Source organism: Equus quagga, chromosome 12, assembly GCF_021613505.1.
Source record: "Equus quagga isolate Etosha38 chromosome 12, UCLA_HA_Equagga_1.0, whole genome shotgun sequence".
Lineage (NCBI taxonomy): Eukaryota > Metazoa > Chordata > Mammalia > Perissodactyla > Equidae > Equus > Equus quagga.
In genome coordinates this window covers 39,265,115-39,285,149 of record NC_060278.1, presented here as the reverse complement: position 1 = coordinate 39,285,149, position 20,035 = coordinate 39,265,115, and the positions used below count along the sequence as shown (strand labels likewise).

At 58.0% G+C, this 20,035-nt stretch overlaps 1 protein-coding gene across 2 annotated transcripts in view; it reads right to left on the bottom strand.

The window, feature by feature from the left end:
- Nucleotides 1-20,035, bottom strand: part of ITPKB (inositol-trisphosphate 3-kinase B) — a 97,711-nt gene that overhangs the window by 13,438 nt on the left and 64,238 nt on the right. For both annotated transcript variants that reach the window (XM_046678623.1, XM_046678624.1), the window contains exons 3-4: nt 1,841-1,940; nt 294-507 (exon numbers count right to left, since the gene is read on the bottom strand). In XM_046678623.1, the coding sequence (XP_046534579.1) occupies nt 294-507; nt 1,841-1,940 (314 nt within the window). The remainder of the gene's footprint in view (nt 1-293; nt 508-1,840; nt 1,941-20,035) is intronic.

The following is a 20,035-nucleotide window of genomic DNA, read 5'->3' as shown; positions in this document are numbered from 1 at the left end:
TCTCTCCCTGGGGAGGCTCAGCACTGAGCCAGGCCCCTTTCTAGCCCCACCAGCTACTGGCTCTTGTACTCCCTCTGCCCCCAGCTCACCAGAGAAGGAAAGAGGCCAACAGGGGCATGGCCAGGGTCCCTGTCCCCTCTGCACATCATGTGAGACGACTGGTGTGGGGATGGGGTTCCAGTGGTCCAACCGAACCCCCAGGCCTCCCTCATACACAGGCCTCGAGGACAGCCCGGCACGCCCCAGCCTCCCGGAAGCCTTGGACGGTGTTCCCGGTGAGCGTGTGTACTCACCTGATGCCCATCTTGCAGTCCATCACGCAAGGCGAGTCGAAGTCGGCCAGCAGGTCGTCCATCTGGTTGTACCGCTCCCCGTCCTTCACCACGTCCCCGTGGTAGGCAGGCACGAAGGGCTTCAGCACGTCGGCCATCAGCCGGTCCAGGCAGCGCTGCTCTGACTCACAGTGCTTCTTCAGGATCCGGCCGTTGGCAGCCGCCTTGAAGCTCCCTGCAGGGCAAGGTGGGAGGAGGCCCTTGGTGCCCAGCCTCGGCTGGCAGAGATGCCCGCCCTGCTCCAACCCACCCACCTGACCGCCCCCTCGGTCGTCATGCTTGGGCCTCTCGGGGGTGCTGGAGGCCTTGCTGAGCCTGGGGCTGAAGCTGTGCCCAGGTCCCCGCTTGTGGACCAAGCACTTTAAGGGCAGCGGGTACAAGTTCCAGTCCCCCCACTCACAGGCTGCAACCCTGGCCGGTTCCCCAACTTCCCTGACCCCAGGCTCCTCCTCTGCAGATGGAGGGACACCAGTGTGTTAGCAGGGCTGAGTGAGAGGTCTGTGCCAAGACCTGGTCACTCTTCTCTGTACCACTGGTACCATCCCCACCCCCATCCTCAGCCCTGCTTCTCAGGCTGGGCAACGAAGATGTTTTCCAGTCTCAGTGGAGGAGAGACCCTGGTAGGACTGGATTCAGTGCCAGGACGGGGAGACTGGCTGAGAAGCGGGTTCTTCCCAGCCACACTCCCAGGTAAGTATTTAGGAAGGGGGCCCATCCAGGTGCCTTGGGCTAGGCCAATGGGTTGGGGATATAAAAGAAACAGCAGACCTTGTGCTTGCCTGGGGTCATGAAGGCCAAGTCCACGGTGGCGGCTGAAATGCCCCTGGAGGATGATGTATGCCAAAGGGCCCCCCTGTGTGGGCTGGATGGTTCTGGGGCCTTGGCTTTAGGTGTCCCGCCTTCTCTGTGGCTCATGGGCCAACTGGAGACCACACAGCTGACCTAGCACCCTGGTCACCTGTGCCCAGCACTGCACACTGTCTGCTGCTTGTGGCCGTCACTTGTCCACATCTTCCAGCAGCTACAAGCTCCTTGGGGGCAGGCACTCTGCTTCCATTAATGTGGTCACCCCTAGGGCCACGGTGATGGGGGCATACAGTAGGCGCTCAGTGAAGTGGTTAGCGCTGCCTTTTTGTCCAAGATGACAAATGGCAGGCAAGCTATAAGACTGAGGATTTCATCTGTTTTATTGAGTTAAATTGCAAGAGACTGGGAGAGAGAAAGAGAGTGCAAGAGACAGAGACTGAGGAAGGGGGATGTGTGTGTTTTGGGGAGCAGGTGGCACAGACTGGAGAGAGTGGTTGTCTGCCTGCATTTTCGGGCGGTGATAAGGCCACATCTCACAAGTGTGGCTGCAGTTGCAGACAACAGCGTCTCTCAGGGAGAATCTGTGCAGGATGCTGCCATCCCCGAGCATCAGGGCCAGATAGATCCGCCCCCCACACATGCTGGGTGAGTCCCCAGAGAGCCGATGGTCCTGTTGGGAAGTCCGGGAGGGCTGCGGCTACCTGCGTGTCCTGCCAGCTGGATCCAGGGGTACTTCTTCTTGAAGGACATGACAAAGGGAGACCAGTGCACCATGTTCTTTATTTTCCTCCATGACTTGCTCTAGAAAGAAGCAAACGAAGAACTCTACATTAGAAAGAGGACTACGACTTTCTGGTTAGGATGAATGCAAGGTAACTCACTGCCTATGGCCACAGGATGAGAAGAGCCATGCCCACAGGGAAGGTGTCCTTCGTGGCTCCGAGGACCTCACCTCTGTCATGTATGCGGCGCACAGTCAGAGCAGGCTTTGCAAAGCCTGTTTTTACAAAGAGATTGAGCAAAACACCCAGAAGCAAGGAGACCTTTGGGGAAAGGGTCTGACAGGTCCGGGGGATGGGAAGAGAGAGGAGTCAGAGTGTCCTCAATCCAGGGCTGACCCCATCCCACGCCACTGCCACGTCAGGGAACAACTAAACCCACACTGCCCTTCTCCGTGCCCCTCTCGGGGCCTCAGTTTCCTCAACTGTTCAGTGCGGGATAGACAGCTGGTCCACCAGACTCTGGGGACGGATGGACACTGCAGTGTGTCATTTCACATTTTATTTGTAGACGCGATGGCGACAGTGGCTCCTCTTGCCTGTGAGCAGTTTTAGGAGAGACTAAAGGGAGTTCCCTGGGGATGGCACCCCCGCCCCCCCGCCCCCGGCTTCGGTGCACACAGGGGTGAGCCAGCCTGCAGGTCTCTCGCTGCACTGCACTTCTCCTTCTCAGGGTGTTTCTCAAGTAAAAACCGTGTTTGTGGGGGGGAGGGGCTCCTTGGGCAGAAAGCAGAACTAACATTTATTGAGCACCTTCTTATTTTATTTTCACAACAAGCCTGCAAGGCAATTATTGTTATTTCCATCCATAGAACCTGAGCCTCAGAGTAGTAAGTGACAAAGCTGGCATTTAAACCCTCATCTATAGGAATACTTGGAAAAAAAATCCTCTTTATCCCCAGCAATAAACATTTCTCTAGAAAAAAATATCCCCAATTCAACCTAAATAAGAATGGGCTGGCGAGGTGAAGACTGAGTGTCCTCATGAGCCTCTGAGAGAGTGAAGGGAACCTGAACAGAGAAGTATTTCGAGTTCCCAAGAAAGCGCATCCCTGACCAGCATGACCATGGAGAGTGAAAACCGCACGGTGCTGTGCTGGAAGGGGGAGCTGGCATTCTGCACAGGGAGATGAGGGGTCCTGCTTGAAGACGCAGCTCCTCTGTCCCCGTCCGGCAGCACCCAGCGGCTACCCTGAAGAGACTGGGTGGGGGCCGGCCCAGTGGCAGAGCAGTTAAGTTCATGCACTCTGCTTCAGCTACCCAGAGTTGGCCAGTTCGGATCCCGGGTGCGGACATGGCACCACTTGGCAAGCCATGCTGTGGTAGGCGTGCCACATATAAAGTAGAGGAAGATGGGCACAGATGTTAGCTTAGGGCCAGTCTTCCTCAGCAAAAAAAGACGAGGATTGGCAGCAGATATTAGCTCAGGGCTAATCTTCCTCAAAAAAAAAAAAAAAAACAGAGACTGGATGGACTCCAGCTACTGGAACTCAAGGTCAAATCAAGGTGAAATCAACCTCCTTTTTTTTTTTTCTCTTTGCTGAGACTCAGCTGCTTCTGTCATCAAGCGTTCAAGTCAAAATGTGTTCAAGGAGAAGCCTTTCTCTACTGAACCTGGTGATAGTTATCCCCGTCCCAGAAACCCTCACTCTCCCGCCAAGACCTAGTCTATCACTGAGTGAGGGCAGTGCTCTGCTAGGCCATGTGACCAAAGGGCCAGGCCTTTACTGGTAAGGGCGTTTTTCCTAGATCTTTCTGATGGAGATGACAAAGAAGGCTGAGAAGGCCAAGGCCCTTCTTATCTAAGCACACAGAAGGCTGAACAAACAATCGGGCAGACGCGGGAGGGCAACAATGGGAGACCCCACTACACGAGATGGGCCGGTGGGGCAGACATGGGAGGGCAACGATGGGAGACCCCACTACACAAGATGAGCCGGGGGTGGCCTGTCCACTCATGGTGAAGACATCACGGTAGGTCCCCAGGACATGGGCAGAGCCGGTCACCACGTCCCCACAGAGGGGATGAGGGTCTGACAGGTTTGGGGCAGGTGCAGAGGGGGAGGGCAGAGTGTCCTCAGTCTGGGGCTGGCCCCAGCCCACACCACTTTCCCATCAGGGAACATCTAAATGGACACTGCCCTTCTTCATGCTCCTCTCGGGGCCACCAGCGCCCAGCTGCAGTGTGTCATTTCACATTTTATTTGCAGACACGGTGGCAACAGCGGACCCAGAGCAGACGTGTCCCGCGGCCAGGCAGGAGCCACGCAAAGCTGACGACTGCCAGGAAGGAAGGAGCTCATGGAGGCGGTGCCCAGCAGAGGCAGGCTGGGGCCGACTAAAGGCGGAAAGACTGCTCTAGGCAGGTGGCCTGTGCGAACCGCGGTCAGGGACCTGCAGCTGGAGCAGCAGGGACCAGATCTGCTGGGAATGGGTGCTGGGAGCAGAGGGAGATGAGGACTAGCAGGCGAGGCCAGCTCTGGATGCCAAGCCGGGAGGCCTGGGCTCAGGGGCTGTGGTGTGGGGGAGGCAGGCCAACCTGGGCCTGAGTCCCAGCTCTGTCTCTCCTCACCAACCAACCTTGAACAAGTTCCTGACCCTCCTCGGGGGCCTTATTACCATATCTGTAAAATGGCAATGACACCCAGATTCCCTGGATCTCAGGAGATAGAGCTATGAGATTGTGAGCACAGGGTGTCTGGGGAAGAGACTTAGCTCTCTGTGTGCAAAGGGGGGGTACCCTGAAGTGACCCCAGGAGTGGTCAGCCTGGTGCAAAGCAGGGGTGTTGCCACAGTTACTAAAGAATAAAAGAGCACAGAGCCTGGAGCTGGGTCAGACCCACCTGTGGATGCAGCTTTCTAGAGACCAAGGGGGCACGCTGGGCAGTGGGCCTGGGGCCCTGGAAGGCAGACGCTCACTGAAAACAGCAAGGCTCGGCCCAGCAGGGGCATTTGAAGTGGGAAACCTCTAGTTCCCGGACCTCACTTCCGAGTCTGCAGACCAGGAGTCCAGCAACGGGAGGGGGGCTCCAGAGCGGGGGTGCTCTGACAGTGCACGGGACCCGGGAGCCTGCCATCATCGCCAAGCTCTGAGCACCGGGGCCTCTTTCTGTTGAGCTTCCCCTCCACACCTTCTCCATGAGGAAGCATTTCTTCAACACGAAAACGGGCCCCACAGGCCAAGGCCATACGTTCTCCCACCCCCAGGCTGCCCCCGCAGTGGAAGGCGGCAGAACATTCCACTCGTGCGCGTTTGCACACCAGGGGACGTATCACTCAGCTGGCAGCAGCACTCGGGGACTCCCCGTGGTTTTAGATAGCAGCACCGGGCAGTACCTAAGGTCGCTGCCAAGCGTGAAACAGAAAAGCACTTCCAGGTCCAGGGCCAGGCCCCGGAAAGGGGGCCGAGGGGCAGCCCACCCCCTCCCTCCCCAGCCCACAGGCGCAGATGATGAAAGGGCGGGGAGGTTACAGATGACCAGCTCCCTCTCGACGGCTCGGACGCCACGGGACCCACTCAGGAGCTGCTTTCCAGGCGGGGGGTGAGGGCAGGGGGTGCTGACAGTCCCTCCAAGCCCCTCACTGGAGGCCCCTGGTCCTCAGAAACGGATGCCAGGCTAAGACAGGCGATGGGCAAGAAAGGAGGGCAGCCTGGCAACCTGGAAGAACCACCTGGAAGAGGTGTTTACCACTCCCTGCTCTGGCCCCTACCCTTCCGCTCCCAGGAGAGGCTCAACGCCCTCAGTTCCTTCTCCGAAATCCAACCACAGACCCAGGCCTCCAACTTCTCAAGCCAGGCCTTGGGCAATACAAAAGCAGCCCTCAAATGCCTCGAATGTGGTGTGGCAAGGGGTGCTTGTCCCCTCCCCTGGGTCAGCGCTGGCTGCCTACTGATTTCACCGGCCCCGTTCCTTCCTCACCTCCAATCATCGAGGCATCTGGACCCCCTCTCTGGACCCCTCCTGGAAGGACCCCAAAGCTCCATAGGCCTGGCAGGTCCCTGCCGGCCTCTGAGCTGCGGGTCCTCACACGTACACCTGAGGAGTCAGCTAGCTGACTTCGGCCAGGTCTACTCTGACACATTCCTTACTCACACGCAGATCTGGGGACCAGCTGATCTACAGGATGAGCTGGGAAGTTATTCCTCAGCCTGCTGAGCTTTACAGAGCAGAGGGAACAGCTCTCCGAAACTCACCGCCAGCTGGCACGGCTTTTGTCATCCCCCCGGGAGCCGGGAGGGCTCACTTCCCTAGATGTGCAGCACGTCCCAGCCGGCCTGCCAGCACGGGGCCTCGTGTGTGCATTCACGACTCTCATCGTCTATGGAGCTCTCACTGGGCGACGGGTGCTTTACGGCCTCATTTCCGGTCTTCATCCACCTGATGATAGACAGGAGCATCTTCTCTAGAAGATGAAGACCCAAGGCTCGGCAGGTTGGGTGGCTTCCCCAAAGTCCTTCCAGTCTCCAGCCGGGCCGGTAGGTGCAGCTCACACTGGGACCCTCAAACTCATTCACCAATTTGCCAATACCAACAAGCGAGGCTCCCCACCCACGAGTGCTCCTTCCAGCCCTGAGAGTGCTGGGGGAGGCAACGGGAGAAAGAAGAGCGAGTAGGAAAGATGACAAGATGTCTTCAAGGCGGCTCCCCTGGGCAGCCAGGCCATTCTGCTCAGGGGGCGCTGCTGGCTGCTCTTTCGGCACAGGAGCCCACAGCCTTTGGCGGATGCTCCACAGCCGGCCACCAAAACCCCAGATAAGCCCCGTCCTGGGGCTGGACAGGTGCCACTTCCAGCTTAGTACCACATAACACAAGGCCCTCCCGAGACCGATCAGACCAGCCAAACGCTTTTCGACCGCGGCTGGAATTCTGCACTTGGCATGCTCCCAGGAGCACTTCAAGCAAAGGGCAAGCACCACAAGCACCTCAAAGCTGATCACCTGCTGACAGGTAAGGGCCCATGAGGTGGGCTGGAGACACACGGCTCTCACTTTGATCCTGTGCTGGGAGGTTAGGCCAACTGAAGACCAGATGTGAGGTTTTTCGGGCAACACCTCGGGTCCACGGTCTTCGGGAAGAACCTGACACAAACCCAGAGGGGACTGCACTGCTGGGGAAATCAGCACAGGGCTGGCCCCGCCCCGTTTTCTACCTGAGGGCAGGGCAGGGCCTTCCCTGGTGTCTGTCACAGCCCTGACCTTGCTCTGTAAGAGGTGGGGGCTCATGCTGTACTCTGGCCGCACAGGAAAGTGTGGGACCTCCTTTCACGCAGAGCAGTTTAGAAGGAAAGGATCTGAAGACGGACAGACGGGGATGTGGTCCAGACTCAGAGTGGCCTGGAGACGTCTGGTGTTCTGGGAGTGCAGTCCCCTCCCCTTGTACCTCACTTGACAGGAGCTAAGGTATTCAGGGAACGTGGAGAGAGACCTGTTCTGGGAGAAAGACACCTGCCAACAGCGAAACCCCAGCCCTCTTCATGCTTGAGGCGACAGAAGTCACAGGAAAAGGGCGTTTCAGACCAGGCAAACGCCAGCCAAGCCTCCTCCAGCCACGGCCAGCCAGCCCGTCCCCACAGCCAGATGCCGTCCTGGCCACGGCACCTGCCAGTGGGAGCCGGCACCCACAGGAGGCGCGGGGCAGTGCACATCTCTCACCTTCCCTCTTCCTCCTGCCCACAGATCTCTGGTCTCACAGCAGAGGTGACTCCACTCCCCAGAGGCCCGCGTCTCCGTGGGGCGAGCTCCTTCCTGCAGCCGGCGGAGCTCAGAGCACACAGGTCTCCTGCCTCCCGGCCGCTGGCTCTTCACCCCTCCTCTGGCCCTGGGCCCGGAGCACCTGGAGCCCGGAGAGCCCAGGGCAGAAGCCACCCACCGGCCAGGCGCTGCTGGGGCCCAGGCGCAGGCCCAGGGAGGGGCCTGGGCAGTCCTCTGATTCCGTGTGTTTACCCAGAGCAGATTCCAAGCCTCCCTGTGACGCTGATGGCTCCTGGGTAACTGCCATCCTCGGCCGGTTCTCCCAGTCAGGCATCCCCTCACGCTGCAGGAGACGCCGCCTTAAACCAATAAAAGGGCTGACTGGGATAACCCGGAGGTCTGGCCTTTGTCTTCCACACAACAGGCAAAAAGGGCTGGTAGAAAGGAGGAGGAAAGGGATCCAGGGAACCAGAACCAAGGCTGGGGATGAGGGGCCTCTGGCCACCCTACTCCCAGGACTCTTTAACTACTGTCAGGATCAGCTGTGGGGCTCAGTGCAAAATGAAAACACGGGCCCCTCGTCCCTGATGTGGAGAGTGTCAAGATGGGGGCGGCACAGCCCCGCAGAGGGCCCTCGATGACTGCATGGCTCTCATGTCCAGGAAGCCAGCCTGCCTCTGGGGTGGAAAAGAGCCCGCTGTCAGGCGGTGGCAGGTCGCCCTGGGCCTGCACGCCTTCTGGGTCCTGACCTGCTTGGTCTCTGCCGACGACCACAGGTTGCTCCATGGCTCTTCAATGCTGGGGGGAGGGGAAGGCTTGAGGCTGTCCTTGAGGGGCTCACAGCAGCCCCCCAAAAAGCCCTGGCAGGAGGGATGAGGATGGTCCCCGGCCCTTCCCTCATTCATCTTCCGCACGTTCTTTAGGATCTGGCTTTGCTCTGCCCTCCCTCGTGGCTTCCTTCTCGTCCGCTGAGAGGTGAGCAGGCCCCGCACGGTGTCTGAGCCGAGGGCCAGCCCAGCCTCCCCAGGAGGGCAAGCTGCCAGGGCCAGCACCGTCCCCTCCTCAGCTCGCACACAGTGCCTTTGGGGTCTGCTTCCTCTCTCTCTCCAGCCACCGCCTGGCCCTCCAAACCCACACTGTGTGCCTCTACTTTCTGCCCTCAGCGATTCTTCACAAGAACGGCCACAGAGACACAGGACTGAGCTGACCCCTACCCCGCTCAGGTGCCCCCTTTTCCGGAAGCCCTTCCTCTGGGTGTCCCCCAAGTGCCTCGCGCACACCCGCACCCCAGCTCTCATCTGGGCGAGTGGGAGTCGCCCCGAGGCACCTGGTCCCACCGGGCAGTCGGCAAGCCCTCGCCCGGGGGGCTCTGGAGGCGGCCCTGCTCAGCCAGCCTCACACGGTCCAGGAGGAGGGCGGCAGATCCCACAGGCGTGCGAGGCCTTTGCTGGCCAGCGGGGACCTGTCAGAGCCCCCGAAGCCAGGCGAAGCTTCCAGGCAGGCGATCGCAGCTCCCTTTCTCTTCAAGGCCCCGGCCGTTCCTCTCCCATCAGCCACAGCAACGCCCGCACCGTCTCCGAGAAGCGGGCATCCCGGAGACAGCTGCTGACAGTCCCGCGTCTGCCCCAGGACGGCGGCCCCTCCGCCCGCTAACTCTGCCAGGCCCGCCGCTGCGGCACGGCCCCGCACGTGGAGGGAGGGGACACGCGCCCAGCCTCCACCCGGGCTCTAACGCCCTCTGCCTCGGAGCCGGAGGGGCAGCCCGCAGCCTCGGGTGTCGCTTCCAGAGGCGGCACGGCGCAGCGGCGCACAGTCCAGGTCTGGGAGGTGGAGGGACCCCTCGCTCGGCGCCCTCCCCGCTGCAGCCGCCAGCCAGCCCTCGCGCCTCTCCCGCCCTCAGTGTTCTCGTCCGGGAACTGGGCACCATACCGCCGCCCGAGCCCCGCCCGCCCCAGGTTGCGGTGAGAACCACGGGGTGATGCAGAAGCACCCGCGCACTGTGAGCACCGCGGACCCCAGCTCTCCACTCCGTTTTTATTCCTGGGTCTCTGTTTTCAAACTGAAATCGTTTTCTCCTCCAAGGCATGGTAGACCAGCAAGAATCCAGCTGGGCACTTCCAGAGGGTCAAGCTGTCGCCGGGCGCAGGAACATGAGCGAATTGCGTCTGACTTGCTTACAAAGCTTCCCCGCGGATGCTGCGGCGCTGGGACCCACGGGCGGCTCCCGGGCCTTCGAGCCCCGAGACTCGGGAAGTCAACGCCCGGGGCCAGGACGCCAGCTTCCACCTCAGAAGGTCAGAAAAGCTTCCAAAAGGAGAAAGAAGAGTTTCCCAAAAGGACCCCAATTCACAGACGTGGGACTCCCCCAGGTACCACCGAAGAACAGTATTTTGGTGGCAAACAGTGCCGTTGCTGAACAAATTTCATTCTATAAACGCTCTTCTTAATCTCCTTCTCACCTGAGCTGTTCCCCAAGTTCCTACTTTTTCTTCTAGTACTTCTTTTTTTATTTAAATAGTTTGATCACTTGGCTAACTTTTATTTTTAGAAAATTATAAAGAGTCTCCTTTTTTTGTTTTTTTTGAGAAAAGAAATGGGGGGAGATCACTAAAATATCAGAAAAGGGAAATTATCTCTGGACCCTGTGACTCTCCAAAAGAATGTTGCCAGAATTCTTTGCTCTGTCACACATGTGTGTATGTGCATGTGTGTGTTGGTCAGTGAGGATAAACTGGTTTGTCAGGGCAAAGAGGCAAAGAAATCACATTAAATGCCTAACATATCATTAGGTATTAAGCTAATAGCTCATGTAATATCCTCTCACAACACTGATATGTTATCTCCATTCTGCAAATGATGAAACATGTTCAGAGAGGTTAAGTAACTTGCTCAAGGTCACACAGCTGCCTGGTTTGCACTATTTAATTCTGATGATTTTGTTTTGCTTCAGGCAACGAGATAATGGGACCCTCATCACCTCCCCCTGTCCTGGGGCTATCTCCCCTTCCCCCAGTTCAAAAACAGTCTCAGATAAACAGCAAGTGCTTTGTCAGAAGAGGCACCTTTCAGATGGGGGTGGCCTGAATAAAGACCTGCCCTCTTTCGAATGGGTTCCAGGAGGAGTCGCTCCAGGACAGCCTCCCTGACAGCCGCTTGGGGAAGGTGCTCACAGTGGAGGAAAGATGCCCCCGCCCGGGGAAGGTTTGCTCTGCATCCGCAATTTTGTTCTGTCCCTGCAAAAGTCTGAGCGAAAGTCACTGAGCTGTCCATGTTTGGAAAAATGCTTTTTTTTCCTTCTTCTTCTTTTGGTCTTTCTAGAAAAGCAGCTAGGGTTTCCCTAGTGAGCATTCTTTCCTTCGCAGGGGAAAGGCCTGGCTTCTCCCGGGCGCAGAGTGGGGCCCAGCCAACCTTGTTCCTTGTGCCGGTTGGCGGAGCCTCGGGACAGCTGGCCGCGGGCACAGGCCCAGGCAGGGGGCCTGGCTCCAGAGCTCGCTCCCCGAGCCGGGTCAGAAGCCCGGCCCGGCCCAAAGTGAACCGTGCCCAGCGCAGGGGGAGCGGTGAGTGTGGAGGGAGGGGGCCATCCAAAACCAAGACACCAAGGACCAAAAAAGCAGGTGGCTGGGGCTAAAAATAAGTCTGGATTTTACGACCAACCGTCTCCCCCCTTTAACAAACCAAATGCAAAAACACTTGTTGAAAAAGGCCAGAGTCATGTTTTATTTCCTTCCCCTCTCCAGCCCCTCACGTGCTGTCCCCGCCAGCTCTGGGGTGAGAACCCCTTTCCCAGGGCTGATGGTGGGCGCCGGCTTTCCTGGCCTGTCCCCCTGAGGGCCACTCACGGAGGGGGACTAGCGAGCGTGGTGGGGTGGGGAGCACCTCCCGCCGATCGGGAGCCCTGGGGGCTGCAGGCTGGGGGGCAGGAAGCCTCAGTGTTCCCAGAGTGAGTGCATCCTCCCCATTCCTAAGAGGCCAGACGGCTGCTCACTCCGGGCTGGGAGCATGGGACCTGTAGGACCAGCAGCTCTTGTTTTAAGATGCGAGCTCCTGATGCAAGCGTTCGGCCCGGGACACCACCATGGCTAGTCACCTCCCAGCAGCACATGCTGGCCAAAGTCAGGAAAACCCTGAGGGGCTGCCCCCCTCCTCTCCTGATGAGCTGCCTTCTTCCTGTTGCGACTCAAGGCCTGGTTTCTAGATTGAGGGCCGCCCTCAGATGGGCACACAGGGGTCCTCCATCATGGCCACTCTCCCTCCACCACCATTATCCAGAATGCCTGCCGGAGGAGGCTGCCCCAGGCCTCGCTGGCAAGGACAGGGCCCCCTGAGTGCTCCCTGACCACCCCCAGGAGGGAGCAAGGCCCCCCCAGGGACCACCCCACATACCTTCCTGCCCTCACGGCCCACACTCACCCTCTCAGGCGCCATCTCTGGTCCAGCAGGGCCGGCCATCTTCTTGTCCCACACCTGCCCCACCTCCAGGCCTCTGCTCCTGCAGGTGCTCAGCCTGCACTGCTCCCCCTCCTCCCTTCCGTGGATCCACATCCTCCAGCTGATACGGCTGGAATGTGTGAGCGGGCCCTGCCTCCTCCATAAAGCTTCTCGGACCACTCCTGCCACATGCCGTTCCTGGCTTTCTCCCCAGGGCAGGCTGGGGTCGGAGTGCCTCTTGACTCTCGCATACTGCAGTGTGTCTCCACAGAGGGGAAGCTCCTGGAGAACAGGGAGTGGGTCCAAACCCTGCTGTCTGCCCCCTGGGATGGACACACAGTGGGGACACAATGCTACCAGCCACCTGATTGGTAAGAAAATGTGACAGGCCCAGCCCACAGTGAGGGCTCAGGTCCTGCCATATCCCATCTCCTAGAAGATGAAAAGCACCAGTTTACACTGCTTGATGTCCACCTGCTCAAGCCAGAACCTCCCCAGAGACATCTCCAAGGAGCAGGGGGACACACTTACGGAGACTCCCTGGTTCCCTCTGCACCCCAGCTCCAGGACAGCTGGCAGGCTGGCTGGCCCCAGCCCAGGGATCTGTGCACATGCACACAAGAGGGTCCGGAGGACCCCTTCACTCAGGTGAGTCAACCCAGCAAAGAAAGCACTTCCACCAGTGACTCTGTTCCAGATCCACTCTCCTTCCCTCTTCCTAACTCTACAGGAACTGGTATCAAAGGGGCCCACAGTCTTGCCAAATCCGCCCTTTTTTGGGCACCCTAGAATGGAGGTATCCTTCACCCCAAATGGAAATGCTCCTAACATTCTGACCAGGCAGGGCCCGCCAAAGCTCCATCTCTGGTCAGGAAGGTCACTGACTTGGCTCCTCCTTCCTCCTCCCTCCTGGAGAGTCCATCCTCTTAAGAACTAAAAATAATGGGAGGCTGGAGGAAAGCAGTGAGGGAGAGGAAGCGGCAGCGAGCGTAGGAAATGCTTTGATGCACAAAGGGGCCAGCAAACCTCGCACCAGGAGCCTGCCGGGCCTCAGAGGCTGCGGGGACCAGAGGCTGCGGGGACCCAACAATAGGAGGAAACAGGGAGGGCCGGGGAAGAGCCTGGGGGCGGGCGGCAGCTTCCAGCAGCTGACTTCCTAATGGACAAAGCTCACAGGACAGACAGGCGCAGCCTTTCCTCTGGGAAAGGGCGTCCAGGGCCCTGCCAGCTGGTCGGGGCCACCCCTGCAGCACACGCCAGGTCCCTTCCCTCCCTCCCTTCGCCTCGTTCACCCCTCCCCAGAAATTTTATTTTTACTTTGGTAAAATGCAAAAAAACAAGTCCGAGTTACGGAGGGTGGAAATTTACTGAAGGTCCTCACCGGCTGGCAGACCATCGGCACCGACCTTCTGGGACCAAGCAGTACATCCCTGTGCCCTACCCAGGCCAGCCCCTCAGAGGGCCCAGCCCCACCACACCACCTCCAGCTTCCCCGGCCTGGGGGCTGGAGGAGCTCAATTCCTCCTTCTCCGCTCTCAGAGGGGGAAGGAGAAGGCCAGGCAGGCACTGGATGTTTCAGTAAGAGCAATGAACCGCTCACATGTATTGAGTGCTTACTCGAGGCCGACACAGTGCTGGTGCTTAACGAGATGATGTATGTATGATATGACAGTCTCGAACTATCACACAGGCACTCTCGTTATCCCGTCTTACAGATGGGGACACTGAGGCACAGAGATTAAACAACTTGCCCTGTGGAGGGTTCTATAGATGCTAAGTGGCAAAGCCAAGATTTGAACCCAGGCCATCTGGCTGCAGGGTCCAAGCTTTTCATCACTCTGCTGGGGGGTCTCAGGGGTTCCTCTGGCGGCTGTCTCATTTCTTATCATTTCTGCTGGCTGCCTCATTTCTTATCATTTGTAACATGTAACCTTACAGCCAGATTAACCCAGGTTCCCATCTTGTTATTTCTGGCGGGTGGTATTTGATAAGTTACCAGACCTCTCCGGGCTTTAGTTTCCTCCTTATCTGTAAAACGGGAATACCCCAGTCCTGCAGGCTTGTTTGAGGAGAGGGTCTCTGTGCAGCGCCTGCCACGTGGACAGAAGCACTCAGGAAAGGTGAGTCTTGCAAACCCTCTGTGTGTCCTGTCTGGCTGTAAGCCCCCTGAGGGCAAGAGCTGGGCGTGGGTTGAATCACGTGGGTGAGGGCTCTGTGTGGCTCAAGGATGTTAGCAGCGGGGGTCTGATCACCTCCTGCCCTACCCCCAGCCCTGGCCTACCAGTCCCACCTTTCCATGCACACCGTGCAGAGGGCAAAGGCCACAGCTGGCAGAAAGTGGGTCTCTAACAACAGTGCTATTCCTCGCCATGAAATGAACCCTGCAGGAACTTGGAGCTTAATCAGTCTTTCTGGAAGTCCAGAACGCCTGGAGCCATGTTTCGGCTGGGTGTGAGAGGCAGCTGTGCGCAGAAGCCAGCAGCCACTCTTCTGTTTCCTGCGGACCCTGCCCTCCCCCTGCTTTTTCCCCCTAGGGACCCATGGGCTGAAAGAAGTCACTGCTTGTTCCCAGGGAGGGTGGCCCAGGCAACAGGACCCAGGCCACTCTGCTGGGTGGCCCACATGGAAACAGACTTCTTTATCCCATACTGGAAGATGACATTTAAAACAGCCAGGAAGCTGAAAGGAGGTTTTCTGCAAAATGTGGAAGAATCTAAAATGTCATCTTCTCTCCCCCAGCTCTCAGAAGCACAGCCCTGCTTATGGAAACAAACTTCTCCTGTGTTCGCAGCTCTTTCATATTTGCTTATATTTTCTCTGAGATCCCCTGAGACGGAAAACCTTCCAGTTATAAATTTAAAAACCTGAAAATCCCACTGGACAGAGAAGACACAAGATGTCCTGAACCTCGAGGTTGCTAAAAGTTTACTTCTCCAGGCCAAGAAGGCTATCAGACAAAATCCTGCCTTTTTAAGTCGCTGCTGAGCACCCAGAGAGTGCCTGTAAGAGCTGTGGGACGGGGGTCACTCTGGGCTAACTGCAAAGCCAGATTTCTGGGAACTCCCACGTAAGGAATTTCTAACAAGGAAACTTTTCAGGAAGAGCCTGACTACCACATGAGAACTTACAAGCGGTATCAAATATCCAGCTATATTTAGAAAATATTTCCAAGCAAGATACCTTGGTGCAATTCATATTTCTGACAGATCACACTGATGCGCCTGGGGCTTCATGGCGCTCAGCAAATGGGGATGCAGACGTGCAGAGAGAACAAGAAAGCTCGAGTGGCTTTCTTGAAGAAGCTTCTACAGCCCTGCCCACCCCGCTGGGGGCTGGTGCGTGGCTCCGAATTCTGCTATGAGTCACCCAGCCTCCTGCTCCCGGCCAGAGCTGCCTGGGGCAGAGGCCCGTCTCACTTAAGCAGTCAAGCATCTGTTCACGTGTAGACTGCTGGAGGCACAGGAAACAGGCTGCCAAAAAGGCACACCAGCGAACCCCTAAGCATGAGCGAGACTTGTCTGCTCTCAGAACGTGGCTGTCCCCTGGGTCATATTGACGTCGGTGGCAGTGTGTGTAATTTTCATAAACAGATTGACTCATCGCCCTTCCCCGGGCATCTCTGTCACCCGGGGCCCTGAGTGCTTACTTAGCACTTTCCCCCGAAGCATGGGGCTCCTGAAAGGAGGCCGCAGACTCGCCTCTCGTCCCCAGAGAAGCAAACAGGGGTGAAGGGCACTCCCAGGCTTGGGTCTCAATCGGGGGACCCACCTGCGGGTGCTGCCCCCACTCCTACCACTGGAGCTGCAGCAGGAGCGGGGAGAGGGCATCCCATCCCCGGAAGCAGAGACACCCCACAACTGTTTCCCTCACTGTTTTTCTTTAGGCTTCAACGAATTAACATTTATGTTATATTGAGATATTTTACAGCAGCTCTTCGGGTAATTACAGACAGGATGGGTTTTCACAAAACTGTGGTGAGGGCCTCCTATGTTAGAGATGGGTGCGAAGAAGGGGTCCCCCCCAGTCCCTCCTGTCTTCTCCCTCGGATTTACAGAGATGCTAACCAACAACACAGCATCAGCATCTGTAGGTGGTGGCCAGGTTTCCTATCTAAGGTACACCACCCTCCAGTTCAAAGCCTGACCCCCACAAAAGTCCCCCTCTGGCCTGTCCTGCCAAGAGAATGCTTCTGTTCTCTTAGACTCGTTTCATCTCCTTCCTACTGAGTTGGGGGAAATGAAACATTACTGAGAGATGCGAGTGGGTTATCTGAAAAACATTTTCTGGAAGGGTAGAGGCTGAGGAATGGGCTTAATGACCTCAGAGAGTCCTTCCAGCCAGTGGCCCTGAACCAAAGGACTAGAGAGTCACTTGCAGGACTGGGCTGCTCAAGGCAAACAGGGTTTAAGTCTCACCAAGCTCGGGGACTCTGGGCACAGGGAAAAGGCAGGAGTTGAGTGAGTGCCTCTGCCTGCCAGTCTATGAAGAGAGCAACCCTCCTTTGTGGGGCCCACCTGCGTGTGCTGGGCAATATGCACGTCCTGGTGGGAGTCAGAGAGCGGCTGCTAGGCAGGGAGTCTGGAGGAGGCATGAGGGCTGCCCTCCTGGGTGACCAGAGCCGCAGGGACTCTGTCCAGAGAGAGGGACTCCAAGTCTCATGGTGACCACAGCAGGCCGGGCCCTCCGAGGTCTCTGGGGACAGCCCACATTTAGGAACTGTAACATCATTTGTAGAGACTGGAACCAGCTGGCTGATTTATTCCCCTTAACTTGCGATGCTATTATTAGCGCACATCTGTCTCTGAGTGAAGTCACCAAGGAAAAACCCGACCGAAGAAAATATTTGCAAGGGCCCGTCATCTCAATCTTTGGAAAAGGAAGCGAGGCAATAAACCACCAAAGAACCCCGGAATTCGGGGTGACCCAGGAGGAAAATGGAAAGTATGTGCCTGGGAATGCAGGCGGCCAAGCTTCTGACACGGTGCTTGGCCAGCAGGATGCAACCAGTGCACCGGCAGCTCCGCGAACTGTTTCCTCCTCCTTTCCTCAAACTCAGTCCTTCCTTCATCTCCACCGGAGAGTCAGTCGGTGAAGACCCCCTCCAGCCTGAAGCACAGACCCTGCATAAAGCCAACTAGCCACAAGTGACCCGGTGACGGGGGGCACAGACTCCAGCCAGTGGAGGGCAGACTTCTTCTGGTTGGCTACAATATTTTTTTTTCCCTAAATTAGTTGCCAGCATTTAAAAATCAGGCATTTCACACACAAAAAATCCAGCTTTGCAACTTTCTTTGAAATACTGGGCCGGCATTCCCGGGGGGCGTCCGTCTGTGGGCTGGAGCTGAGCCGCTCACTTGAGACGGGCCTTCCCTTCCCATCACGGGCCCTGTTCCCGCGTTCACCTGCCTGGCCCGCACAGCATCTGAGCTGAGCTCCTGAATTCTGAGACAAAGGAAGGGGTGCCGGGACAGACGGCCATAGGACCTCTGCTGGTCTTAAGGAGTCCCCTGACCGGCCACGTGCACGGGGAGGAGTCAGTGCGCCACTGCAGAGAGGAGAGTGCACAGCCCTGCCCAGGCCTCTAGGCAGGAGGGAGGGTTCCACGGGAAATCAAGGAGGTGCTGGAACACCTGACCGCATCATACGCAAGGGAAGTCAAGCCCGCTTGAGTCTAAAGGACAAAAAAAACGCCCAAAGAAAGTTGGCCTCTGATTAGGTTGATAGCCAGGGAGAGGGGGTGAGGGAATGGAAGCGCAAGAGATGGCTCAGTGGTCGCCTACCTACAGGGCCTGAAATAGAAGCCGGGATTTCTGAACCACCCAACCACGCCACCCTGGCCCCGCCTGCTCCGTCATCTGCTCGCCAGAGAAGCGGAACGTCACTCGGTCGCGGCTGAATGGAGCGGGCTCTGACTGGCCTCGGCCTCTAGCGAGTTAGACGAGAGCTTAGAACCCAGGGCGCCCAATGGGGCTGCCAGCTGTGGCCCAGGCTGGGACAGGAGACACTCATGATGGCATCTGAGGGGGGCCAGGAGGAAGGTCGTAAAACTCAACCCTCGAAACGCATGGGAAACACCAGAGGGGACCACGCACGGCCTCAGAGTATTTCACAGCGCAGTCCCCAGCTGCACCTGGAGTGTCGACACATCGGACCCAAAGGCCCCTGGACAGCCTCTCTCTTCCCCCACCACCGGCCTGCCGAAACAAGGAAGAAATGACAGAAGTGACTACAGAGGGCTGGCTACCAACGGGCTGGGCTTCTCACAGACGAGGAAAGGGTAGATGGTAAACATCTCCATCCCACATCGGCCCTAAGGTCCTCCCATGTGTGTGGGTCCGGGCTGTCCGCAGGGCAGTGCTGGGGAGTGGGCAGCTGTGATACAAGAAGAGAGCTGGCAGGTTCCGGTGCCTGTGGCCCGGGGTCGGGGAGGCAGCGAGGACTCGGCCACCCCATCGGGGCCCTTCTCGTGGACCAGGGGAGCGCAGAGCGGGGAGCTGTAAGGGCTCACTGCTCTCAGGAGCCGCAGGTCATCTGTCTTCTGATTACCTCCTTAGTACAGCATCTCGGATGCAGGAACTCCACGGCTGGTCGCCACAGCCAACTGTGGTTCCCTGGTGGCCAGGGCCTGGAGGGGCTCTGGGCAGAAACAGCGTGTGCAGAGTCTTGCCCCAACACTCAGCCCCACAGCCCCCCGCCCAGCAGGTCTGACAGGACCGTGCAGAACTATGAGGATCTGAGGACCACGAACTGTGGGGGAGACCCTGAGACCTCCTCTTGGGGAGCGCTAAGGGGACCCTGGCACACGTCTCCAGAACATCCAGCAGATCACCAAAGGCCCCCGATTCTACCACCTGACCACCCTCCCGTCCCTGCCAGCATCGTGCTGCTCTGTCTCTCCTGGATTACGACGGCCTTCCCTGTCTCCAGGCGTGCCCTCCTGCAGCCCCGAGACTGTTCTAAGACAGAAATCTCATCGTGGGAATGCCAGCAGGCCCCTCCCCGCTTGAGACCTTCAGGAGCTTCCCCCAACCCTTCAGCACAAAGACCAGACTCCCTGAGATGGACTCCCCAGGGCTCTTGCCCAGCCATGTCCCTTGGCCCCTATGCTAAAGCAAAACTGGACTATTCGCCAAGATGTGTCCCGCTGCCTCCTGCTCTGGGCCGTTTGTGCCGTCCCTCTGGCTGGATGCACTCCCCTGACCCGCCCAAGGGGTCTTCACTCTTTAAAACCACGCTCGCTCCCTTATCACCTCCCCTGTGCTTGCCCCGAGCCCGAGCCCGGCGGCTCTCCCTGCCCAACGCACAGAGAAAGCTCGCACAGAAAGCTCATCGCTTCCCCTCTGCAGTCCTGCCCCTCCATCCCTCGCACGTTCATTCGCATACTCAAATGATCTGGCTGTACCACAAGTGTCACCCCCACTACAGGGATGTCCCTTCAGGGCAGCAAACAGCTGATTCCCTGCTGAGTTCCTGGCCCTAGCACACTCCTTTCCCAGGGTCGGGAATCAGTAAGTTCCTGTTTAAAGAAACGGCTTGGAGCCCCCCCAAGACTTAGAGGCTGGTGGGGAAGGCAGAAGAAGAGACTCCCCCAGAATCCCCAGCCCTACCTGTAGGGTTTAGCTTATGCCTGGGGTTCTTGAACGAGGAAGGGAAGCCTCACACATCCTCTTGGGAGCCCCAGAGCCAGGACCCAGGCAGGCAACCCTGAGCTGGCTCCCTGGCGTCCTCCCCGAGTCAGGCCACCCATTCTTTCTGATATCAATGCCACACACAACACACACTGGGTCTGCTTTCTCCTGCAGACCTAGGGTAGGGCTGGCCGGGGTCTGGGCACATGAGGAAAGCAGAGTCCTCAAAGGGACCTTGCGTGATACCGTGAGCAAGAAGCGGCTGGGGTTCTGCTGCCCCTGCCCAGGCCCATCGCTGTAGAGAACACCCAGAGAAGAGAAGGGAAGGGACTGACCCACACCACAGCCAACAGAGAAGAATCCATGTCT